Below are 26,086 nucleotides of genomic sequence, written 5' to 3'. Positions count from 1 at the left end.
GCGGGTTAAGGGGGGGGCACTGCCGACTTTTGGTCCAATTCTTTCCATGCAACGCCCATAGGGCTTAGGTAGGGACGAGTATGTGGAAGTGGTATATGCCAAGACCCAATAGCTTTACGATAAGATTTCACGGTCAATTACAGGTCGGGTCAAAGCGAGCCTTCCCATGGTCTGACCGGAATTTTTATTGCATTGCTTAATGTTAACTATACCTAGTTGCGTTGTAAAGATTGTTGAAACACCAGCTTTATTTTTTTGTAATGGTAGCTTTCGGAAGATATCCATATTCCTTCGTCAGCCTGTCCAAAGCACTAAAAAATGGATACCTGCAAACCTTCAGCAAAGAAAAGACAAAATAAGTTGCGATAACCTAAAAACATTAACTTCAACATAACACATCGAATAATCAATGGTCATGAAGCACTAAAATACTTTGAAGGATACATGAAGATTAATTTTTTCACTTAAATAATCGCCCAACTTGTGGTCTATATGCAAGGAAAAAAACATAAAAGAAGAGAAGACAATGTTAAAGATTCATAACATCGAGCTGCGACTATTCTTCGAACAGCCGAACGACCAAGTAACTCGAATTACGAATCGCTGACGTCTGAACGAACAATTTTTTAGTGCCTTGGACAGGCTGACGAAGGAAGATGGATGTCTTCCGAAAGCTACCATTACAAATAAATAAAGCTGGTGTTTGAACAATCTTTACAACGCAATATCACTGTCCCAGCTGAACAACTTCAACATAACATAACTATAGTTGAGTTGAACACTTGTTGAGAGTCGGCTCCGACGACTCTGTCTGTGCCGATGCCGACGGGGCCGTCGGGCCGACTGCGGGCCGGGCCGGCCGACCGTCAGTCGGTCTGGGGCCGGCGTCAGCGGCGGGCGGGTACTGTGCCGCGGGCGGGTGGTGTGCCGGGGGCGGTCTGTGGGGCTGTTGGTACAGCGGAATGGCGGCCGAACCTGCACCGGGGGCGGCTCTGGCGCTGCTCCTGCTGCTGGCCAGGTGAGCCGCTGAGAGCGGGCTGCGGAGCAGTGCCACCGCCCTATCGTGGCCGTGGCCCTCGATTTGATCAAGCAGCGGTTTTTAGGAATTGTGATCGTTTGCGGTTAGCCATTTATTCTTGTATAACCGTCTTCCCCGCGTTCACTGTCCTTGGACGCTGCTACAATTCTATTTAGATCTGTACGGCAGTGATGAGTTTGGGTTGGACACTCATGCACATTGCACAATGCATGCCGCTAGCGTTTGGCGACACCGGTATGTGCAGGGACACAGTGAGCTGGCACAGCAACAGTCGGCAGTCGAGAAGGGACCACTGTTCGGCATTCCACAGTCCGCTCTAAAGGCGATGGAGGCAAATGACGTGGATATCTCCGAAGCGAGCGTCATGTGTGCCGTGCTTATGTTGACTTGGGACAGGACAAGCGACCAAAGACATTAAGTATAGGCTAGGTATAAATAACCGATCGGTTTGGCATATCATATCTCGGTTATCTAGACGTAAAACTAAAAAAGAGAAACGAAAAAAGTCGCTGAATGTCTGCACGCTACGCGACATGCACTACACGACACACACACTTAAAAAAAACTTTAATACTTCATGAGTCGCCGGCACGTGGATGGCCTGGCCGGGGTGGTGTCAGAACTTCGTAATATTCAGCGGAGAACCTCCCTAGTCCCAACCGTGCCCGAGGAAAACAGAGAATACGTCCCCGGTGTCCTTTGTTTACGTGCGTATACCTCTGTCCCGTATGCTGTTTGTATGTGTGTATGTGTTTCTCCATCAGTCGTCTGGTCGTGTTGATCCTCAGCTTTTCTATGGGGCCTTCGTTTGTTCGTTTTGCATTATCCTCTAAAACTTTCACTTAGTTATGTTTTTTCTTCAATCCGTTATTTTTTCGCCTGGTTCAATGTTTGTATGCGTTAACCGTTGTCGTATTCAGTGCAAGCCTGCGTTCTAAATGATCTGTTTAGCTTCTATCATAACCCATCACCGTTTTGAAGCAGAAGTGCTATATTGCTATTTGCTAATTGTGTGTAAACGTCGCTTACATTTACATCCGAGAGATCCAGCATTCTCTATTTCTGTGTGTTTACAGGGTGTCCTTGATTTTCAGTCTGCCCAGTACATTCACCCTCGAGGTTCTGCTCAACAGACTGGAGGCGGTCAATTATGACTCCAACCAGTGGCCTACCTACAGTCAGTCACCAGGTAAGCACAGGATAACGTCATGGATCTGTGAGGGGTAGGTATTAGCCGTTTTCACGACGGCCATCTGGTACACATTTGGTACAGACTAGGTGAGGATTTGGTGCAGATTTGGTCAAATTAGGTTCAGTGTGTTTCTTGAATGTTATCACTTTGGGCTGCACAGATGCTTATATACTTCACTTTTCAAATCATCATTCATTATTTTGTAGTCAAGTACTGAAATAAATTCAAGATACGAAGGTATTTATTGTAAAAGAGATTTGATGCAGATTCGGTCAAATTAGGTGCCTTCGCCAGAGAGCCCGTCGAGAAAACGGCTATTGGATCGTGAGCCATGCTAATCGATTTCTTCACCGCTAATTGTTGCCATTGAATATTAACCCTCGCCGGACCTATTGGTTTTCTACATACGCGCCGGCCGAGGGGGGGGGGGGCGGGTACGACCCCCCCTCGCCGTTTCGCCCCTGGTGGAGCTAGCGCGTCGCGGAAAAAACGAGCGTGTGCGCCGTTACGAGACGCAGAGATTGGTACCCGATTTTAAGGTCCTAGGTCAACCGGTGACCTCTGAGGTCAGGTCAAGTGCCCCAAGGTACGGTTCAGTTTTTGGTGAATAACTTCGCAAAAAACGGCCGCAGAGCGCCGATTTTGGCAGCATCGTGTTCGCCTCGCTCAGGCGCGTCGAATGATATACTTTTTGTCCGGGTCAGGTCAACTTGGGGTGTTGACCTCAGGTCAAGGTCAGGTCAGCACCCCCAGGTCACGAAGTTGGTCGAAAGAGGTCATGTCGCATATCATTCGATTCGGCAGGCCTTCCTGAGTCCATTGGTGCCTTCCCCGACTCGCTAGCTCAATTTGATCAAGAGTTATTGACGAAAAACTAATTTGACCTTGATGACGTCATAAATGACGTCACGCAAGGTCAACATTGCAAAAGTGACGCATCTAACCTTGCAAGGAGTGCATCAAATCACAATTCTGTGTGCTTGAGATAGTTGGAGATCGTTCCCGGCGCCAGAATAGCAGTTTTCATTTTTCCCCATTGACTTATAATGGTGAGGTCACGAAAATGACCTGACCTCATATGACCTTTAGGAAAAATCCGAGATATACAAGTTGTGGGACTCATAATGGATACTAGATCCTGCAAGTTTCATTTCCCTGTGACATCTCCTCTGGCAGTGAGGGCGTTGCGAAGTTGCGACATCTGAAGACCGTGCAGAGGTTCACTTATGACGTCATAGCAGGGCCTCCTCTAACATACCCACTGGGTGGGCAAATGCCCACCCAGTCGCCACAATTGCCCACCCAGTGGCGTCGATTTGCCCACCCAGAAGCAAATGCAAAAATAAAGGTCCGGCCGGACGTCCGGTACTACCTTTCCGGTCTTAAGCAAACTGGATGCTGTTTGAAGGTCAAAAAAAGTTTTCTGGTTGCTCGATATTCAGGAGTGTAGCCAGGATTTCCTCAAGGAGGGGGTTATCTTGCGCACAAGGGCGCAAGATAACCCCCTCAAAATCCCAAAAGCCATCGGGTTGCATCCAATATTTTTTTGGATGGGGCCCAAATAAATGGAAAAAATATTCATTAACAATGTTAGAACTGAGGGGGTAAGCAGTATATGGGCCCCTGTTAGACAGGCCCACGAATAGCTTCATAGAGTCGCCAGCCGGTTCTGATGGCGGTCTGAGGACCCGTAGGTCGGATGAGGGTTCTTCAGACCGTCACAGGCCCCTATAGCCCATGAGAGCCTCGTAAGCCGTCTGAGGGTCATATAAGCCGTCTAGGGCCACTCAGACCGACAAAAGGCCCCTTGCACTTGCAGAGGCCCAGTCAGGCCGACGTAGGGCCCTCTCAGACAAACTAAGGGCCCGTTCAGGTCATTTGAGGGCCTCCTCAAACCGATAAGGGCCCCTCAGATCGACAGTGGATCCGATCCGAGCTCCCTCAAACCGATATAGGGTCAGACCAACAGTCGGAACGCATTGATTCTGTTTACACACCGTTGGACCCAAGTTGGACCCATCCCATCCAACTGGCCCCCTGGTTTCAATAGGGCCCCAAGGCTCTAAAATTGGGTCTCTCTTGGCCAAAGAATAACTACTCAGCTGTGTCAAAGGATCTGCCGCAGGGCCTTTGCGTCGCCAAGGGCCCACTGTGTCAGTCAGGGGCCTCTATGGAATAAGGACCCCTGGCTTCCAGGAGGGGCCATGGTCCCTTTGGCCCCCTCCTTGGCTATGCCACTGCAGGTGACAAACGTTCTTTCAGACGACCAGGGGGCAGGGGCCCAGGCGACCAGAACCCCAGGTGACCAGGGGCCCCCAGGCGACTAGCTCCCCCCAAGCGACCAGAGGCCCCAGGAAACCGGGGGTCCTCGGATGAGTGCAGGGGCCCATTGGGTAATCAGGGGCACCTCGGGTAACCAGGGCCACAGAAATGAAACTTGAATTGATATAAATTTGCTTCCGAGTAAAATACGTTTTATCCAGTGTTAGAAAAAAATATCCCGGGGCCTGTGGGGCCCCCATGGCGCCTTCTGCGCTCAAGGGAGGGGGCCATTGTCCCCGTGGCCCCTCCCCTTGGCCACGCCCCTGCCGATATTGGAGTTATCAAGTAATTGTCTCGTAAGTGAAAAGGCACGTACAATAAAGGTACAACCCTCTGCAAGCTGCGTGGTAGGTATCTTTTTTCGACAAAACCGAGAATAACGCGAATACGCTAACGGTCATTCGGAAATCGTAACAGCAAGACGCGCGAGACTCCGCACCTTAGATTGGCATTATCATCGTATGCATTTTCCTTTTTTTTATTTATTTTTTATTTTATTTTATTTTTTTATTTTTTTTTAGGCTTATTTTGGTATACATTTTCCATCTAGTTTGACAACAACACACAAAAGTTTATATTTCCCCCCAAAACAAACTTTTGCTTTTTTGCTACGGTAAGAGTACACATTGTTCAGTGACTGAATTAATCGAAGGGGTGGAGCATGGCGCATCTATATGCAATGTGTTCCGACCGACTGATTATCATAACCTTTGAGATATTAGGTATCGGTTTTGTCGAAATAAGAATACCTACCCCGCAGTTTTTGCGGAGGGCTGCAAGTGCAGCCCTCTGCAGACTGCGTGGTAGATATCCTTTTTTTCGACAAAACCGAGAATAACGCGAATACTATGCTATCGGGCACTCGGAAATCGTAACAGAAAGATGCGCGAGACTCCGCAGCTTAGATTGGCATTATCATCGTATGCATTTTCCATCCAGTTTGGCAACAACACCCAAAAGTGTATATTTGCCCCCAAAACGAACTTAAACATTTTGTTGCCACACAAGGCGTAGGTATGCTTTGTTTATTGATAGGCCCTATCGAAGGAGTGGAGCATGGCGCATCTGTTTGCAGTGAGCTTCGACCGACTGATAACATGACTTTTGAATTATAATCAGTTTTGTCGGAAAAAGAATACCTACCACGCAGTCTGCTGAGGGCTGTACATGTAATCTGGAACGAATCGCTCGAGCATCGCTAACCATAAAACATACGACAAACGTTAACTATCATTTTATTTCCAATAATAATGGCACAGCTTATTTCGTCTCATCCCCGCACCCCCCCCCCCCCCGGTAACAGGTTTTGAAATTGGTTGAACCCCAAAACAAGTGGCTGGATCCATCCTTGGGCGGGGAAGTGGCGAAAATTTTGCCCACCCAGTGAAAAATCCTTAGAGGAGGCCCTGCGTCATAGGTCAGTGACCTGACCTGACCCAAAAATGCGGTTGGTGTCAAAAGATGCGGCTTGGATCAAAGGTCAGGTATGCCAAGTTTCAGCTCTCTATCGCCAGCGTGTTTGGAGCTATCGCGAAAAAACCCTATGGGGGGGGCGGCACCCGCCCCCCCCCCCCCTCGGCCGGCGAGGGTTAACTCCGAGCCGTTTACACGTTGAATACTGCAGATGGATACATATTACACATGCAATGGACGATGTCTATAGCAGCTTTGTATGTTTGTCAAGTAGTGTGCTTTTTTCGTCGTATGAAACGTATATATGTGTATATCGATCTTGTATTTGGTTTACAAACTTTATGATGGATGCCGCAACTGACGCAATAACTGGAATATGAAATTAGCATTGTCGTGAACGCTGGTATTCGATTCAATTAGGACGGCGCCGCTGATAAGCTATCAGAGATATATGGTGCATGCATATCCAAAATCAATTGGTCTTTGGTAATGACTAATTTCAATGCAGTTTTATGCTCTAGTAATTATTTTGCCCGGATCTTTTCAGGTCGACAGTATTCAATTGCTATTGAAAGTTATTTGAGTCAATGAAAGCCATGTTTCATAAATAGCGTTTATGTATTTCAAACAGTCGTCGTAGTATGCGGCACATACCATCCACATTAGATAACTACGCGTCACTCGATATTTTTAACCATTGGATGGTGGTCTTGTGAAGGCAGTCTGCAGGATATGCTTTATTTCTTCTCGTACAATTGTACACTTTCATGCAGAAATGATTTGTACGTACATATGAATGGTTACTTGGTCAGTAGTTTAAACCATTTCATTTAAATGCATTATTAGTGTCGCATGGTGTAAGTTGCGACGTAGGCACATAAGCGGATCTTTCCAGCCATCGGAATCAGGGGTGGACAAATGTGCCGAGTTGGGGTAGCACGAGTCTTCCCAATTCCACGCCGGCTGCGCCGGCTTGGCTTTGGAGCCGCACCAGGCGGCGGAGGTCAAGGTCACCGCTAGGGCGGCGGGGGATTTGCTGTGCCCGTGCAACCCCAACTCGGCATATTTCTCCACCCCTGATCGGAATCGGTATTTCTAGGCAGTTCAGCCGGTAATTGTGGACATTTTCGTAAGTTGTCTCAAGCAAATCGGATGGAAGTTGCGTTCAGCTGGAAGCTCTTGAAGCTCCAGACAGTTCGACTAGATCAAGGAGCAGCGAACATCTCAACCCACCAGTTGCGGGCAGCTCAGCTCACCAGCTCCGAGCAGCTCAGTCGGCAGCTCTGAGCAGCTCAGTCGGCAGCTCGGACTAGCAGCTTAGCTCACAGCCCCTGGGCGGTCAGCTCATCCCGCAGTTCCGGGCAGCCGAACGTCCCGCTGCGCCGCGCTGTACACTCAGCTTAGCGAGTTATTTATCCGGGCGATGAGCGCTGTCGCCGCCGGCGCCGGCGGTGGCACCCGTCGAAGATAATCCGCGTCGCTCGTGTCCGTACGCGCGGACAGCTGTCTCGGGCGGCTGTCCGCCAGCGAGTGTCCCTCCGACAGCGGGGAGCGCCGCGTGCCGGCCGCCTCAGCCGCTGACCGGTCACCTGTCTGCCGCGACCGAGCGGCGCGCCAGAGCCGCCCCCGACCAATTGACCGATGAGAGAGTGGACTGAGGGCTGACGGCTTCACCTAATGCTGGTGCGCTAACTGTGGGCGGTACAGTGGTGAAAACTCACATACTTTCGTGGACTAATGGATGGCCGTGGTGAGAACTCTCGTACGTCTACATATGTCTGTCGGTATAGAGAAGATGTAGTGAGCTAGAGAATAGTCCCGTCGGTTATTTGTTAACCCTATTACTGGCGGGCTCCGCCGGGACAAGAAACTGGCGGGGGGGGGCCGATTCGGCCCCCCTTCAGATCTCAAAAACTACACATCGCAGCGACAAACGGTAAACGGCATCGGATATGCACGGTCAAGATCTACAATTTTTACTTAGGTCATTTTCAGGTCAGGTCAAAGATGACGTCACAGGGGTCGAAAAGTCAAAATGGCGGCGCTAGATATGGAGAGTTTTTCTCGAATAACTTTCGAATTAGTCAAGATAGGAACAAACTAAGGGCATCATCGTGATCCTCTCGTCAATCCGCATCGAATGATATATACGTTGACCTCGAAAGGTCAAGGTCAAAGGTTGACCTCAGGTCACGTGACCTCGAGGTCATCATGTATATCATTCGATGCGTCTTGACGAGCTGAACACAATGAGACCATCCACGCGTCTGTATCTTGTTCCTGTACGGAGTTATTGGCCAAAAACCTTTGGTGACCTTTGATGACGTCACATGACCTCACAGCTGCCCAACAGCAAAACAGACCTCAAGGTAGTGAAGGTTGATCGTATATGAAGTCATGTATGGTATATGGGGCCATTCCGACCCGTTTTAGCGGTAAAAACAGGGATTTGATTTTTCCCCCATTGACTTATAATGGGGAGGTCGCGAAACTGACCTGACCTTAGGTCACCGATATCAAAATTCCGAGATATACAAATTGCACATACTGGTACCCTAACTAAAGCCTGAAAAGAAGAAATTGATCGGTCAAAAACTCTAGCTCTGGCGTGATTGCAAACTTTTCTGAGGTAGGGTCACCAAACCGCCTCTGGTGACCTGACCTGAGGTCAGATCAACTCAAAATTTTCAGACATGTTGCGTAGAAGCCTTTTAGGAAAAGTCAGAAAATTTGAGCTTCCTAGCTCAACGCGTATGGGAGAAATAACCAAAAAACCTCAGGGGGGGGCTCCTGAGGCCCCCCGCCAGGAATAGGGTTAAATATGAAAATCATTATATTTCAGAAGATGTACAAAATTTAAGTTTTTAGCTTGCCATTCATCTAGAGTTCAGTGAAAACATATGATAAAAATTGAAAAGTGACTGATGGTGACTTTCTGCAGCAGCCGTGAATGTGATATTAGCACCACATTCCGTTTCGCCAGCAAACATGCGAGAGACGCACTTGACATTATTCAGCGGTGGCGTGCCGAGAGTTCCGTGCTGTCTGCAGCATATATTCGCATCATGCGCGCGCGAGAGAGAGGGAGAGAGAGAGGGGGAGGGAGGAAAGATGTAGAAGAGACAACGGGCCTTGACACATTCGTTTTTATTTACATTAATCGGTGTGCATTAATTACCAGCGACTCGCCAACATTTCTAAGTAGGCATGTAGTAGCAAAGTAAGCTTGTCTGTTTGTAAATACCCTCGGCAATCCGTACAGGCCAGCACCCATGCACAATGCACATTGCACGCTGCACCCGTTCTGAGACAACTCTGGCCGGTATATAGGGCCTTGCTCTGGCCGACTGCTAGAGCCACCGCGCGCCTGCTCGCTGTGGTGGCCGCGACTGCGATTTCCATTTGTCAGCTCCCTGTCCCTGTCACCGGGACGCTATGAAGTGCCGCCTAATTAGCGCGGCCAAGCCAGGAGGGAGCCGTTCCGACTGGACGCGAGGCCATGCTCGGCGGCCGGTCATCAGTCCTGCAGCCGGGTGACTGACGCCACCTGGCTGCCAGCGGGGCCGACGGACTGACGCTGAGGTGACGCAGATGATGTAGGAGCTCAGAGCTGTGCGCAAGTTGCCAAGAGCAGCTACATGAGATATGCACACACCACTCAGTTGCATAATGATTTATTTCAAATGAGGCTATGCAAATTTAGCATTCATTAGCCTAAATAAAGTGATATTTGTTATTCCCCATCCGGCAGCATTGGGCTAAAAGTCGGCTAGCTACGCGGAACAGTGATGAGTGAGTTTTACTTTTGACCCTTTTTTGATATGTGATATGTTGGATATGTGAAATAAATAAATATACCCGTCCGTCTTCACCAATGGTCATCTCTTCACTCTGAACTTACGACACCTGGAACATTTCAATGCGCTATGCCGCGCTTGAACCGCCAGCCTAACGATGTAAGTAACTGACGATAACGTCCAATTAATGTCGAACTGATTCACTTGGAGGGCGGCCATGAGAGCCAATAACCTGGGCGATGATGGGTGTGTTGTAGGCTGTCTTAGCTCATTCGTGCGTCAGCGGCCCGGCAGACCGATCGAAACGACCTGTCAGCCGCGCCTTGAGAGACGGAGACGAACGGTTGCGGCGTGTTTGCCCAACCGTCAACGCTCTGCCGGCGAAACGGTGATGTATGGACTACAAGAGCCAGATGACACCTGTGGAGACGCGACTCATAGGGCCCGGCTCGGCTGGCTCAGGATCAGTCACGGCGCCGACTCCACTCCTCAGGACGGCACCACGTTTCCAGCTATCCTCAGACACACATACCAGCGACGCATTTCTCTTCATGGCGGACATGTGTGGCGAGTTATTAACCCGGCACGTCGTGCTCTGTTTCAGATGCACCCACGCGCGTCAACATCAGCATTTTCGTCAACAGTTTTGGCGCACCTCGAGCGGCGACCATGGTGAGGAATCCGGCCCTGTGCGGGTCGCTGGGGGGGGGGGGGAGGGTAGCCGGGTAAGGTCAGTCCGCTGAGCAAAGTCGGCCATGAAGATATTTAGCCAGAATTGCTTCCCAGCTATAGAACTGACTAAAGCATTTAGTTATTTGGAAGAGAAAGACGATTATAACTTTTTTTTCCAGATCACATTTACGTCAAACTTCGTCAACGAAAAATATTCAAGTGTAAAAATTTAACTATAATTAAAGATAGCTGGCTTCATTTGAACCTTGAGCTGGGGTTGAACGTTTTTTTTTTTTTTACGGTAAGCGCTGGGAATTCGCTACCTACCCAGCTATTACAATTATTTTGTATTATCATGAACATCAAATATGTTTTGCCGGATCCGCACGCCACTTGACTAAGCTGAAGACTGACGAGTCCTCCACTAGCGGCATCAGTCGGCGTGCAGGCCCGTGGGTTTCAGCCGTGACATAAATCAGAAATGTACACCGGAGTGACGGCTCCGTCGGAAGAGGTTCCGCAAAATTCGCGACAGTGAAGTAACAACTGACAGGCCAGGGGCGGTCATTAACAAATGGTGTGTTTGGTGAAGATCCTGCGGACAAGTGTAAATGGTTTCATGCTGTCAAGGAACAAATTGAGCGGAAAGTTCCCAGAATGTGACTCGCTTTTGCCACGGTAACTGATGATAAATGATCATATATGAAAAATACATAAATTGATTTAAAACTAAGCAATAAGCTGACCAAACCAGCTCATTAGTCTGCTACCTAATTCAGTTTAGGCGCATGGTTAGACTACTTAGAGCGTTCCATGTGCTCTTTGACCACTCTGCATGTGGTAAAAATAGTTTTAAACTCTGTTGTTTCAATTCAGAAGATAATGTAGCAGAACAAAGCTGCAATTTAAATAGGTTCGCCGATCGGCATTAATGAGGCAAGAGTGGGTCGTTGTGCCATTGTGCAACGTTTCAATGTGGCCATTGATCCCCCAGCTGTAATGTAAGGCTCGGTGTGCGGCAGTGTTGCAGTGTTGCACACCTGCGCTGCAACTGCTGCATCTGAGAGCGCGGTGAAACAACAAACATTACAGAAGGCTGCAGAAACACACGGCTATTTCTGAAATTAAAGGCCTGGCTACACTATGCGTTTTCTGCGTGCGTTTTTGCAGGTTTGCGTGTTTTGCGTAATATCGTTCTAGGAAAAAAGTTATAAACAATATAATTTTTACTTTGGTTATATACAAAAGCTAATATAACTCTTATGTAACTAAAATTTAAGGTGAAAAACATCACAAAAACGTAATATCGTTCTTTTTTTCTAGAACGATATCACGCAAAACACGCAAACACGCAAAAAACGCACGAAGAAAACGCATAGTGTAGCCAGGCCTTAAGACGCGCATGTGGCGCGGCGTGCGCCCACAAATATGTGAAATTTGTCTACTCAGAGGCCCGGTGGGCAGGTTATTTGCCGCCTCTGCGCCGCTTCTGTCCGTACTGTGACGGACGACAGTGCGAGAGTCCACTCCGTCCCTCCGTGTGTCGGCCGTGAGAGCCGACTGGCACGTTTCCAGAGACGCGCGACTCAGTCGCGATCATAATAGGTATATTATACACACAAACACAGACTTACGAGTATGTAGGCCGGTCCGGAGGCATCCACTCCAAAGCAACAAATTTACCGAATGGCGGTCAGTGTTTCTGGCATAGGTATAGGCTGATTCAGGTTTTTTATTTCGGAAAATTAGAAAAGCTGGTTACCTTGTCATTCTATAATAATTAATAACTCGTCTACCTGTACCGTCATCAGCTAGATAGCGCTAGCACAATTAGACATTTATCGCCATGTTTGAAATCCATGGCTACTTTCTTCCCTCTCTGAATTCAACACTCAACAATGTGAGTGGACGTTACTCACGTAAGGTCGTGTAAATGGGCGACATGCATGTTCCGCTTCCATGAACTTCAGCAGCAGTCGTAAATAACACGACTCTTATGGGTTGCACCTTTGACAGTGATCGCCGCTGCCTATGTCAGCTCGCGAGTTTATCGAAGGAAAGTGCACGATATTGCAGCATTAACATTAAATGCTTGAGAAGCGAGCAGTGAGCAGTCAACACGCTACGGATAGGCAATCCTTAACCCAAGGCCGCTACTTATCCTACCCACACGACACAGTTCACGAACAATGAGTTCTTCAAAATGTCTGTTCTGCCATGCGTTTGAGGGTATAGCGGTTAGTTTCAAAGAACACCCGATTTTGAAGGAAAAGGCTGCTTCAAATGATGCAAATGCCAGGTGTTCATTATTATGTACAACATTTACGTCATTTTTATGAAGGCATCTATGGCTTCCATCTGTGTCTTGTGCTTCATATGCATTCCACTAAAACTTAATTGCACATTCGGGCATATTGGTGTGGTGGTGTCGCATGGTGGTGTGATCTTTGGCACTGGCCCACCGAACTGTTCCATAGGGACAGCGGTCTGATCACGCCACCTCTCACCCGCTGTCGCTCGGCAGACAGCTCAAGGCGGCCGACAGCTGGGCGGCTTCTGCCCTCTGCTCTCCCCTATCGTGCTTTTATCACCGGAAGCCTGATGTGCTTGATGATGGGACCACACCAGAACACGCTGCTTGGACGGAACTCGGAATATGGTGCAAAACTTCAACAACGATAGAGGACCCGGGCGCAGTGTTTAAATTTCGCGGGCTTGACATTCTTGAGATTCGCTCCTCATTTCATTCGTTCTTTTTTCAAATGAATCAAGCTTGTTTGATATAGATTTACTATGCATACAGTCTATTTATTACGCACGGTAGTCGCTAGTTTGATTTTTCTGTGGTGGCGTGTCCATCCTTATTTATTTACCGTTCCCCGAGCGAGCGACACCTTTATCTTTGTGGAACGCAGACACTGCTGCGACATGAGTCCTGACACCGAAGCAGCGATGGATGTGCCACGTTCCTCAGCTTATCTCGGATGCTTCATTCACCTTATCTACATCCAAATATAAAGCGACATTAGACTTCAGGTTATGACACTATTTTTTTGTTTTGAACACATCAATTCATGGAAAGACATGTTTTATTGTTTAGATCTGCGATAGGTAGCCATCTGCAGATAGTAGGCCCTCCCTCCACCAACCGCAGCACAGGCTTGCCCCCCTGGGGCCTCCGGTAGATGACCGCCGGGGCCCTGCTTTCGGTGACCCCAGGGCCCTCCAATCGGTGACCGCCGGGCCGTGGTTCGCCGCCAAATGGTGAAACCACTGCAGTTCACCGAATCACACCGGCCGGGTGGTCGCCGCGCGAACAAAGGCACACAGCTGTGAGATTGAAACGTCTGTGACAGCCAGTTCAGGGCCTACGGCCTACCTCACCGTCGAACGCAGCCGTCTCTACACCTGAGCAAGAGCTAATAAAAAACATCGTGGATGTGTGCGGCGTAGATAGTCGTGCTACTGCACAGAAACGAGCTGTCATAGAGACTACAAAAAGACAGTAATCGCCTATGATGACTCTGCAAAGCCGTGGACATGCAACCAATTGTGGCCCTAGTGAGTAATGCCACATTGATTTTGAACAGTGGCTATAATGAATATAATGACTATGACTATAGACCTCATTTCCACCGAGAGGTCACGACCGCGAGACTGTGACGTAAAATGACGTAAAACACTCTTTCTTTCCTTGCTTGGTCATTCCTTATGTTTCAGTGCCTCCTTATTTCATAGCTTCTGAGCGCTCCCAAGGCTCCAATCAATGTTTGCTGTTCTCTCTGTCTGTCAAATCTCGCCTTATCCTGACCTTGGCATGAGCAATGGACATATTCGAGCTCTGTTTATTTCACGTCCCTTATCTTCCTAAAATTTGGGTCGTGAACAGAGCTATCTTGTCCACCTCGCCATTAATCTACCTTATAAACTCCACTAAACTGATGCCCAACTGCATGGTATTCCTACTGGCGCGTTATAGGCCTTGTATACAGATCACCATCCATATCGGTCTGAACTGGCCGGGTTTCTGCAGGCCATGCACTGGCCGAGGCGATCGGTTACTGTCCGGGCAGGCCACGCGGTCGGCGGTGTCCGCCGGGTCGTCTGCTGGCAATCTTCGACACGAGCGATTGCTGATCGGAGCACTCGGATACAGTCACTGCAACATCTGGTCTTGGGCCGTCCGTAAATGCCGACTATACTCCGTTCTAAAGCGGCTGTTCAAACTAAAGAGATACGCTGGTTAGGCTGTCATGAGGCATGGCAGAGACCGGGCCGTCAATGAACCTGGAGCTGAGTCTGTCCGTCTCTTATAACGTCTCGGTAGCTGTGGAGTCCGATCATTAAGCAGCCTCGACTTTTTAGTGGCTCATTAAATATGTATTTATATGCTCGGTGCCTCTGATACCTATACAGACCGGACTCACATCACATCCCGCTCGCTCACATCACCGGGGTTGCAGCTCACATCCCTCTCGGATGGCTTCGGGCGGCGCTGTCAGCGAGGCTCCACTCGTATGCCGTTCCCAGTATCACTGAACCCGGCGTCCCCGCAGACTTTGAACATGGTAATGACCTCTGGGTGGCTGCAAATGCTAAAGCATTTGTCGATGGCCGCCGACTCCCCCCCCCCATGCGGCTCAACTCGGCTGAGATATTTTCAGTTGTGTGTCGGACGTGACGCGGCTTTGGCCGGCTCCAACTCGGGAATAATTCCAGAAGTCAGTGCCGGCGGCTCTGCGGGGCTCTGGCCGCGGCACTCAGCCCTGGCCCGCCTGTTTATTTGTCGGCCGCTGAGACATGACACCGACCGCGGTCCAAGTGAAGTGCTGGGCCGTGTTCCGACGCCACTCAACTGGCAAGTTGTGCTCGTCAACTCATGTTCTCGTAAATCGCAGCAAGTGGTTCAATTCGACCAATTGCTGTGGTCCATAAAGGTCACCTCTGTTCCAATCAACGGGAGATAAGCCGTGATCTGAAGCCTAAGAGACGGAAATGGAATATTCTGTGAAAGAAACTGATCGGTGTACACAATGCCAATTGCGCAATGCACATGATTGTTATGTAGATATAGCTTTAATTACTCCTGGGTTCTTGTCGTTGCAGCGAGACAAATCGACTATAGCCGTTTTCACGACGGTCTATCCGGCGAGTGCACCTAATTTGACCAAATCTGCACCTAATCTCTTTTACAGAGAACATCTTCATTTTATGAATTTTTTTCAGTGTTTTAATCGATGATGCTCTCTGATAATACGACAAAGAAAGCATATAAGCAATTAGTGTAACCATAACTGATAGCTACTAAGAGACACACTGAACCTGCTTTGCCCAAATCTGCACCTGATCTGCACCAGATGTGCACCAAGTGTGTACCAGATGGCCGTCATGAAAACGGCTTATATGTATTTGTCTCGCTGTAGGTCAAAGTGCTGCGCTATTGACCGATGAATTACGATGCCTCGGTTCTCGGTAGTTCGGCGCACATTCATTGCAAACGAATGTTGCAATATATTTACATTTAGTGCATGATTTATCAACCTTCAGCGACAGTTACGTGTGCAAAGGATCTTGAGTGGAGTTGAATGATCTGCAACAGCGTGGCACAAAATAAGTGTGCAGACTTGGAATGGCAGAGTTAGCCCTTTAGATTTCAGCGAAGTTCATAATTGTCATGTGATATTGTCAATTGTCATGTCATGTGATATCGCGGTTGAAAGTATTGGCTCTTATTGGCCAAACTGATCATTTATCAATGCTAAGCAGTTGAAAAATAACGATACGCCCGTTAACCGTCCCAAAGCATAAGTATATTTACAACACCACTGTTGATCGATTGCTGTAAATTGATGTTAGGGCATTTTTTTGTAGTTATTTTTTGGTCTACAAACTGAAAGTCTGAAAAGTCATCTATTTTAAAATTATGTTTCCTTATCGTCGGCATTCAGTGACGATTCTTTTGGCATAGCTGCGAACTTCGGGTGATCAAATATAGACGCATTTCTAGATCCTTATTAGGGAATTATTTTTGGGTAAGTTACTGTAGGTGTGGATGATATAAGCGAGAACTAACGTCGATCAGAAGGCTGGCCATGAAGCGGTGTCATCACTCGTCTTACCGGCCGCTCGGTCTGGCCCCTCCCCTGTGCGTCAGGACTACGAGCTGGACATTTACCTGCGGCAGCAGTGGCTGGACGAGCGTCTCAGCGTGCCGGGAGACCCCAACCAGATGCTCATCGTCAGCAGAAAGAACGTCATCGATCAGCTGTGGACACCCGACCTGTACTTCCTCAACCTCAAGGTGTGAACTAAGCACGATCGGCTTCTCCAAATAAACAAGGTGGCATATAGATTTAAAATATAACATTATTGCGATATACCTACCGTATTCCGAATCACTTGCTAAGAGGAACCTCTCAGTATTTACTATTTATTGCACTGGAAGCGTCAATTTGAGCAGCTTACACATTAACAATTACGCTGTGCCACCATTCATCGAACATTTCAGTAGCTTACGAGTAGATAGCTGACCTAAGCGGTGAACGTTTCCGCAGGACGCCAAATATCACGACGTGACGATGCCAAACGTGCTGATGAGAGTTTACCAGGACGGGCAGGTCTTCTACAGCATACGGTGAGTACTTGTTTTTATTAGGATAGGCCCAATAAGGCTAAATTACAGGATAAACATAGATAATATTCCCACAGGTTTCATTGTACGGTGAGCTTTATGCAATATGCAAATATACAAAGTAGCGCAGTTCATTCATCTTCACATTTCTGTTAATTTATGGCTGTTGGACGTTTGCAGGCTGAAGCTGTCACTATCCTGTCAGATGGATCTGCAGCGCTACCCTCTGGACTCTCAGCGCTGTGACATTAAGCTGGCCACGTGTGAGTAACTGTGCGTACCCCGCCGACCGTGTGTAAACCCGGGCGATTGTGGGTCGCAGCGGCTTGGATTGGCACCGTGCCAAGTTACCGACATCGGGGAGCTGAGATTTGAGCTGAACGAACCCACCATGGCGCGATCGCTTCTGTTTGGTATCTAAGCTTGAGGACAGCTAACGATTGGAAAATCGACTGGAGAAACGTTCACGCACTTTTTGGTGCGGATAATACGTTTCCTTGAAACACAGATTCCTTCTGACATTATATGAGCAATTCACGAAAACAGATTACATTAAACGGACTTTGCTTCCCTAGCCGTAGGAAAGTTACACTCAGCATATCATTTGCATCCCCTGCAGCTTGCGAGGAAAGTCACTCTAATTGCCACTTATTTAATCAACAGGGCGAAAGTAAATCTAGCAGGTCAATAGCAATGCTAATTCTTGGCGATGTAATTAAGTTGGCAATATTGGATTCGGTATTCATACCTTGTTTTTACGAGCTTGCACATTGCACGATGAACAACTCACATGTTGATGTTAGGGCCGAGTTACGCAAAGAAAGATATTGTAACTTGCGAGTTGTTATTTTTTCAAGTTCTTAATTGAGTAGAGGCTAAATAGTTGCCAAGGCGGCTTTTTGCTTGGCCACTCAACTCATCGTGGAAAAAAGCTCGATTGACTTAGCGGCTGTCAGCCTTATCTTTCTAATCCCATGATAGCGATGCACTCAGCAAAAAGCGCGCAACAGCTGACAGCAGGGGTCGGTCGTGTGATCCCTCTCGGCTGAGTGGCGCCGGGCCGACAGATGGACGGGGAGGGGCGCATATCACCCCTCTGTCTGGCCTCTGAGAGACGGATGGGGGCTGACCCGGGGCGGCCGCCCCCGCCCGTCAGAGCGCGCTCTCCATCCGTCAGGAGCGGCGCAAGCGGCCCTCTGAGGCTGTGCCAGCCGACACCGGACTGCGTGGCCGACAGCCGACGGCGTGTCGCATTGCAGAGCGGCGCGACAGGCCGTCGGCGGCTCGGCCGGCTCAGTCCAGAGTAGGCCGGTCGCCACGGTCGGCTGGCAGCCGCATGGCCTGTCTCCGGAGAACACGATTGCTCTGATCCCGCTGACTGCCGCGGAGGATGGATGGTTTGAGTGCCGGAGAGCCGCGTCGGTGAGTGTCGGCCGGCGCGGCACCCACCTGCGATGGATGACGTCGGAGCGGATGACGTGGGATTGGATGATGGCGCCGGCAGACGGCAGCAGGACGAATGCCAGACAGCGACACAAAGAAATGCATTAGTGCAGACCCGATTCGTCAACCACGTGATGATCAATTCTGACAGGCCGATGGGTGCTGACAGGACTGAATTGCCAGCTGAATGGGCCAAATGTTTTTGGCAATGAGTTTGGTTTAGATATGATCTTACAATTGATCGTTGGCATAAGACATCGGCGAATGCATATCAGTTTCAGAACAAATATCATGAATTTCGTCTCATAGAGCGAGATCGAACGGAAAGCGGACAAGATGACCGAGACAGCGTTATGTCGTCGGATATTACCGCGAGTTTTTACTGCCAGCCGAGTGATGAGTAGCACAGGACACTGAGTCAGATCCATCGAGCTCCGAGCTCGAAATATTGAAATAATAAGAAGACCGGGCGGCCGCTCATTAAGGTTCCGTCGTATCTTGCAATGATTTTTTTTTTTTCGGTCTCGAGCTAACTACACTACACGCTTGGGCTAGCTTTTGATGACAATGCTAAAGCGCCGAAAAGAATACCAAGATGCTTAATAGACCCTTATACAGACCTCGAGACATGCCATTGCCTAGGGCCTACAGCCTAACCATGAAATAAGTAGGTAAAATTGTCTTGAAGTTTGTGATACCTACTTATTACATTTGCCTTAAACGTTAACCCATATCAAAGTGTCTGGTTGCAAGTGAAGTAGAGTGCACGGTTACGAAGCGTCAGGCATTTAACTTTTATTTCATTTCGCAAATAATCGTCTACACGCGGCTGAAACTGAAACGGAGAAGCAGGACTGCCGTGGGAGTACTCACACCCTGCCGTGGTATACTGTACCGCAGTACACTCGAGCCCGGCGGCACAGCCTATACCACAGGCGGACTGAGCCGCTCAACAGACGGGGCCGCGGTGCGGCGGAGCGCGTGAGCAGCGCGATATGCTTTTACATAACGTCGTTTCCCGTGAATATGTCTTCTGAGAAAATAGACAGCATGTGTGTGTGTGTGTGTATTGAATTATACTGCTGATAGTTACTTTCTCTTTATTTTGTGACTGGCACTGGAATATACATTTAGACGGTAAATAAGCTGGCAACGATAAGCATGAAAGGAATACCGCATTTAGTTACTGTTATTAGGTTACACCACATATCAACGGAGGACGTGCATCACTATGATGTATTGTCAATTGATGCACAGTGTGTAGGTATATAGAACGCTGGTGGGCGGTGCTGTACATCATACGAGAGCAGGATATCATTATCGACATGCATCGATCTCTGTAGCCGAATGGACCACTGGAAAGAAACTGCAGGTTCAAATTTCAATAGCGTGGTGGACCGACGCGATGGAGGCCAGCTTGCTGGAGTGGGATATTTACAGTATTTTCAGGAAGGCGAGGTTAAACTCGGGTGCATGAGTGCAGTAACAAGTAACACTATCGGCTTTATCGCCCGTGCTGACGGAATCGCTAATTAGCCAATCGTGTGTTGTAAACATTTGTGCTTGAAATGTGCCGCAAACTCTGGGAGCCAAACAAGGTCTCACAGGTTTTGGGAATAATATGCATCCGGTGAAGCATAGGGTTCCTGATAACAAAAAAAAAAACGAGTGCAAACAGTTTTGTCGTCGTGGGTCTTGCCAAGTTTACAGGGTAGCTTGAACGCCCAGTTTACATCCTGTTTACGAATTTGAGCCTCAACATTAGGCTTCCTTTTGCTCATCGGCTATAAATATTTAGCGTTCAGTCATACACAGTCCAAGCTAATGTCTCACAGCTCAAAACCACAACGGCAAGAATATAGCCAGTGGGAGTATACCTGAAGCATTGAAACAACAAACTCTTCCTAAATCTCGGGTTTGATTGTTGTATAGGTACATACATGCTATTCGATGGAAGTTAGACAGCGCTGCAGCTGGGCGTCGAAGCTATTACACTTACAGCCCACAGGTCACTGAGGTCATGAAGGCCGGCTAGGTCACCATACAGAGGCTCCAGCCATAACCCGTTGTGGGTCGCTGGTGGCAGTTCCAGCCTACCTGCGCGGCCCCTGACATGACACCGGGAACTAACGACGCTGAATGTCATTCATCAAGCGGCCTATTTGTTGCACGGATCGGATCGCTAGCGGCGGCACAAAGACGCATGTGTGAACACACTTGGCTACCTGAGCACGTCGGCAGCTGACGCGTGAAGACGGAGGCCGTTCGAATGGACGAGGGCGGGGGGGGGGGGGGGGGATAGCTCGTGAGGGGAAGGGAGTGTAGACCAATGGCGGTCTCACTGGTGGGGCTGGGAGGGGATGGGCAGTGACTACGGGGTGTGTAGTGCATTTTGAGTTAGTTCAGCAGGTATTTCCAAGCACATTTATTTCCAAGAAAATGTAAGTTTCCAGCATTTATATACAGACTTCCTAGTTCCTCGAACACACAGTTTCATTACACGAAAAGCATTGGTGAATTGTTGTGTTGTGCCAAATGAAAACGGTGACTAACGGTGACTAACTATGGAAACGGTTAGAAACGATAACGAGCCACGACTCAGCTGTGCTAGAATATTCATTGCGTTGCGTGGTCTGTGCCCCATAGCAGGTGCTAATGTGTATTTGACAATGGAGCAGCTGCTATCTTTTATCCTTAAAAGAAAAGATAAATTGCCTCCTTCTATTCTGTTTTTGTCCTATGCCAACAGTATAAATCCTATTGACCTTAATTTGTCGTGGATAGTAGATAAGTATGTAAAAGGGTTTCATGCTCAATTTCGTCTTTTCAGACCAAGTTTCAAACAGTCGGCTTCCATCCCTATCCACACTTTCGTCGGGTTGTGGCCATAGGTCGATGCTCGCAGCTCGCACAACTGCCTGGCTAGCTCAACCCGTTTGCTGCAGACTGTTTCCAGTCGTTTACCAGCAACATCCCAGCGCTTAGGGCCTTTCCAGTGTGGTTTTCAGTGCTTACATGTCCCGGAAAATGTGCACCCTTGCAGTAAAACAGAAGACCAAACGTGAATAGCCAACATTAACGAAGCGCTTTAAACCCATAAAGTACATATATCGACCTAAGGGAGTGCATGGTATGGTCATGACTGGTTCGGCGTCTCCTTCAACGACGTTCAGCGGTCGCGAATGTTGCCGACCATGAGATTCACGGATATCTATACCACGCTTCGCATCTTTATCTTTTTTATTCTATATAGATATACTAGATCTGACTGTATCTAATTGCATTGCTCCAGACGCACACCCGACGTCGGCGCTCCTGTTCGCCTGGTCACAGGGCAACAACGGCTGTCAGGGCATCTGCTACGACGAGCTGGAGATCCCTCAGTTCACCCTGACGGGCGTCAGAGACATGAAGAACATCACGCTCAAGTACCACACCGGTGAGTGAAGCACTCGGTTTAGCTGTTGCCTCTTCATGTTCTTAAACGTTCATCTTTTCAGGCTGGCTGACTGGAAATCTGGATGGTCGCCTGGCCAAACTGACCTCTGGCTAATGGTCGGCACTTTATGACTCAGTTGCAATCGTAATGCAACCCGTAAATCTTTTAGAGCTTCAGCCATTGTCCTACGATATGACATTAGAAATATGGCATTTATTTATGAATTTAATGGGGTGTGGACTTGAAATTATAATGCCTAGCGCCTGAATATAAACTGTACATAACGTTTTAGTAACGTCATGCTATGTTGCCGACAGGCGACTTTAGCGCCCTGTCGGCGTCCTTTGTGCTGGACCGCCAGAACGGCTACCACATCCTGCAGACGTACATCCCCACCATGCTGATGGTGTGCATGTCGTGGGTCTCCTTCTGGCTGGAGCAGACGGCCACTCCGGCCCGGTGAGTGACCTCCGAGTACCAATCGGACAGGACTCGCTGCTCAGTGCTTCTGTGTGCCAATTCGGGTGGGATACGCTGGTGGTGGCCTTCAAATACCAATCGGACGGACATCTGGTTAGAGGCCTCTTCATTACCAATACAAACAGACATATAACACATGGCAGCTAAAATATACAAACGACGTACAGACCGCCTCATATACCGCGATTGTGTACTTACGCCATGTCCCTTGCATTCCTCGAATATGAATCGGAGGTTTTTCATTATGTATACTTCAAACATTGACAGACAGGTGCAGGCTCTTTGAAGTTTTCTGAGTCGCCATGACTGTCAGAATTACAGCTGACATATAACATAGTTCTGGATGCTGGTTATGACCAAGATGCTGTCTGCCGGGACTTACGGATACGGGATATATAAACCTGCTGTATGTTATCAAAGTAGATCAGTTTTTGTAGCCGTCTGAAATATTTTGGTTATTTAACGAGCTATGTGACTAGCCATAGTGTAGTTGCTGAGCTCACTTAAACGCCTGTGTCTGCTCCCGCAGTGTAACCCTGGGCGTGACCACGCTGCTGACTCTGACCTCACTGGCGGCCGGCGTGCGCAGCGAACTGCCGCCCGTCTCCTACCTCAAGGTGCGTACGTCTTAACGACTGCGACAGAACACCCGGGCGGGAAGGTCAGGGCCTGGGTCTTTGCTCATGTCTTTTAAACTAACCGAAAAATTATTGTCGTTTGCAAATATGCGACCTCCCGTATTTTATATTTTAGTGCACCTGCTTTGGACAGTGACACTGGTAGTCATCTCGCTTTATTATTACTATTTTTGCCTTTATGCGAGCAGTTTAAGGCCAATGTTTTATTTATTGAATTTTCACTTTAAACCTATTGTGTGCCCGTTTTGCCGCAGGCTATTGACATCTGGATCGGCACGTGCATGATATTCGTGTTCGGCGCGCTGCTCGAGTTTGTGCTCGTGCACTACCTGGCCAAGAAGCGCAAGGTCGAGGGCGACCGGCGCAAGAGCGTCAAGGAAATGTTCTTCGCCAAGGAGGAGGCCGAAGCGCTGGGCGGCGGCGCTCCGCACGGTCCCACCGGCCCCGCCAAGAAGGTGACGCACATCCTGCAGGCCAAGGCGGTGGACCGCGTCTGCCGCGTCGTCATCCCGCTCATCTTCTTCACGTTCAACTGCATCTACTGGAGCCTGTACGCCAGGGGCGACTAGAATAGCTGACCGCCACCCGCTCAACTGCCGAGGCCACGGATCGTGTCTGACGCGTATTGGGGTGTTGGATATTACTATTTACTGGTGCCATGGATCAGAAATACAACTCCATCCATGACTCAGCTGTAATGTAGCAAGAGGTACCTACTCGTTTTTACCTCAGAGTTTATTGTAATTTTATGAGTGTATGTGCGGCATGCGCTCGTTCATTGGGGAAAAAAAAAATTATAATAGGAAAAGTGTCCCTGGACTATGATATATGTCATATATTCTTTGACAGTGCTCAAACCTTGTAAAACAAGTGCGGTACTTGTTTTACACCGATAAGCCGCTTACGATATGTGCGCACAATAAACATCATATACATATATACGTAGGTATACGCAAGGCTTAGGAAACGTTGCAAGGTCTCTTCTCGTCATTTACATCTATTAGAAATCGAGCATCGGCAGAAATGTGCCACTGGCTTCTTAAATTGTATCTGTCAATTAGTAGATAATTGTTAGTGTTATTGATCACTTTTTTGGGGGGTTTGTCTAGTGGCGCGGACATGGAACGCAATTTGTCTACGAAGGTTGGAAGAGCGAGAGAGAGAGAGAGAGAGAGAGAGAGAGAGAGAGAGAGAGAGAGAGAGAGAGAGAGAGAGAGAGAGAGGGAGAAAGAGAGAGATACATATTTGGAGTGGATCCGCTTGCTTTCATCACCGTAGGTAATAAAATTCCCAGATGTGTGATGATGACGATGTTGCAGATGGCTGCATTGGACCCATATAGGACCCCTACGAGTAGGGAGCCAGACCGTCTGCTCCGGAAAGCAACTGGTGCCTTCTGCGTGTTGGAACCCGAGGGGGCGGGCGGATCATTGTCGTATGATCGGAAGGAATGCTACAACAATAAAAGGTACATTTCATGACCCACTTTCTTGTCTTGCTCATGAATTTTAGAAATCGCCGCTCACTCAGCCGCAGCTGTCTATAAATGTTGCAGTGACTGATGTCTGACTGTATGACATTATTTTGGCCTTGGGCTCGCAATGACACCTTAAGTCAATAAAACAGCATGTGCATTTTACTTTTTTGTCGCGTTTTGTTTTGTCAGCAGGATAAACGTTGCATAAAGACATGAAACGGAACTGCAGTAATACTTATGCCGACCAGCTTCTATGTCGGGGTCGGAAACTCTGGCCAACTCATAGGGGTATGTATAGGTTTTTTACACTTAACAAAGAAATACATAGGACAGAAAAGTCAATTGAAGACAATTTGTAACACTATTTCTAATTAATTCTTCTTGAGGGATTAAGTAAAACATTACATGGATAAACAAACCAGAAAACTAGCTCCAAGAAACGCTTGTAAAAAACGGGTTGAGATTGCCGCCCGGGGCGACCTCCATGCACTGGTCGGTGTTACCTCCTCCCCACTCACCCCCGACTCCCGAAGGCAAAGACCGCCAGCTGACCGTGGCCGACTGAACGCCTCGGGCGGCGCAGACATTTGCCGGAAGGAGTGTCACCGCTCAGCCGGGCCGCGACTGTGAAGACGGTGGTCATTTTTGCGCTGTGTTGTTGCTCTGGTATAGCGACATGCGTGTTGATCCCTAAATACAAACAGAGCATTTATTGTCATGTAATCCCACTGTTTTTTATGATTCGCAACTTACTTACCCAATGCAAGTCACAGTGTACGTACAGCCCACCGCTAAAGTAATGTAGGATTTTACCAATCTCAACGGTTGGCTTTGACTGGCGATTGTTTAACCCTCGCGGGCCCGGGGGGGCGTTTTTCGCCCCCCCCCCTGGCGAATATTTGCGATAGCTCCCGAACGCTTAGGGATAGGAAAACGAAACTTTCAGTACCTTTTCTCCCATCAATTTGACATCTTCTGAAGTAAAAATTTTTGACCTAGCCCCCTCGATGACGTCACAAGGTCGATTTTTCTAGACCCCTGCAAGGCAAACATCGGCGTCACAGACGCGAACTTCAAATAGCTGCTAAAAATAGAGTTTTAGAGATAAAGACAAATTACGAGCACGGTTGTGTAGCGTTTGACCTAGAGAAAAATAAAAAAATAGTTTTGGTGACCTGAGGTCAGAGGTCAGGTCAACGACCCCGAAATGTGGTTTTAGTTTTTCGCAAATAACTTCGACAAAAATGGTCCTAGAGCTACGGCAGTGGTACCATCGCATTTGCCGTGTCAAGCCGCGTCGAATGATATATATTTTGTTTGGAAAAGGTCAAGTTTTATGTTGACGTCATGTGACCTCGAATGACCTTTGGTTGACCTTGACACATGAAAGGTCGTTTATGATGGATTTGTACCCGCTGATCACGAATCTGGCATCCATTTTCCTCTAAGCCTTCATTTAGAGCTTCCGGATGGCAAAATTGTCTTATTTATTATTACTAACTTGAATTAGTGAAATAGCCTCTAGCAAGGATACCTACTCTTC

General features: G+C 48.3%; 1 protein-coding gene across 1 annotated transcript; it reads left to right on the top strand.

Moving 5' to 3' along the window:
• Positions 1 to 871: 871 nt before the first annotated feature.
• Positions 872 to 24,711, top strand: LOC122392688 (glycine receptor subunit alphaZ1-like). The gene is made up of 10 exons (XM_043387836.1): positions 872 to 1,018; positions 2,134 to 2,228; positions 10,368 to 10,435; positions 16,590 to 16,736; positions 16,990 to 17,069; positions 17,247 to 17,329; positions 21,802 to 21,948; positions 22,266 to 22,407; positions 22,958 to 23,045; positions 23,321 to 24,711. The coding sequence occupies exons 1-10, from the start codon at positions 963 to 965 to the stop codon at positions 23,633 to 23,635; spliced, it is 1,221 nt and encodes a 406-aa protein (XP_043243771.1). The 5' UTR covers positions 872 to 962; the 3' UTR covers positions 23,636 to 24,711.
• Positions 24,712 to 26,086: the final 1,375 nt, after the last annotated feature.

The sequence above is a fragment of the Amphibalanus amphitrite genome, unplaced genomic scaffold (assembly GCF_019059575.1).
Source record: "Amphibalanus amphitrite isolate SeventyFive unplaced genomic scaffold, NRLGWU_Aamphi_draft 000497F_arrow, whole genome shotgun sequence".
NCBI classification, from domain to species: domain Eukaryota; kingdom Metazoa; phylum Arthropoda; class Thecostraca; order Balanomorpha; family Balanidae; genus Amphibalanus; species Amphibalanus amphitrite.
This window is presented reverse-complemented; position numbering and strand designations above follow the sequence as displayed.

Excerpts from the sequence above, each read along its gene's own strand:
- LOC122392688 (XM_043387836.1), top strand. The coding sequence starts at position 963 with ATGGCGGCCGAACCTGCACCGGGGGCGGCTCTGGCGCTGCTCCTGCTG. Across the intron at positions 16,737-16,989 it reads TGTACTTCCTCAACCTCAAG|GACGCCAAATATCACGACGT; the intron begins GTGTGAACTAAG and ends ACGTTTCCGCAG. Across the intron at positions 17,070-17,246 it reads CAGGTCTTCTACAGCATACG|GCTGAAGCTGTCACTATCCT; the intron begins GTGAGTACTTGT and ends GGACGTTTGCAG.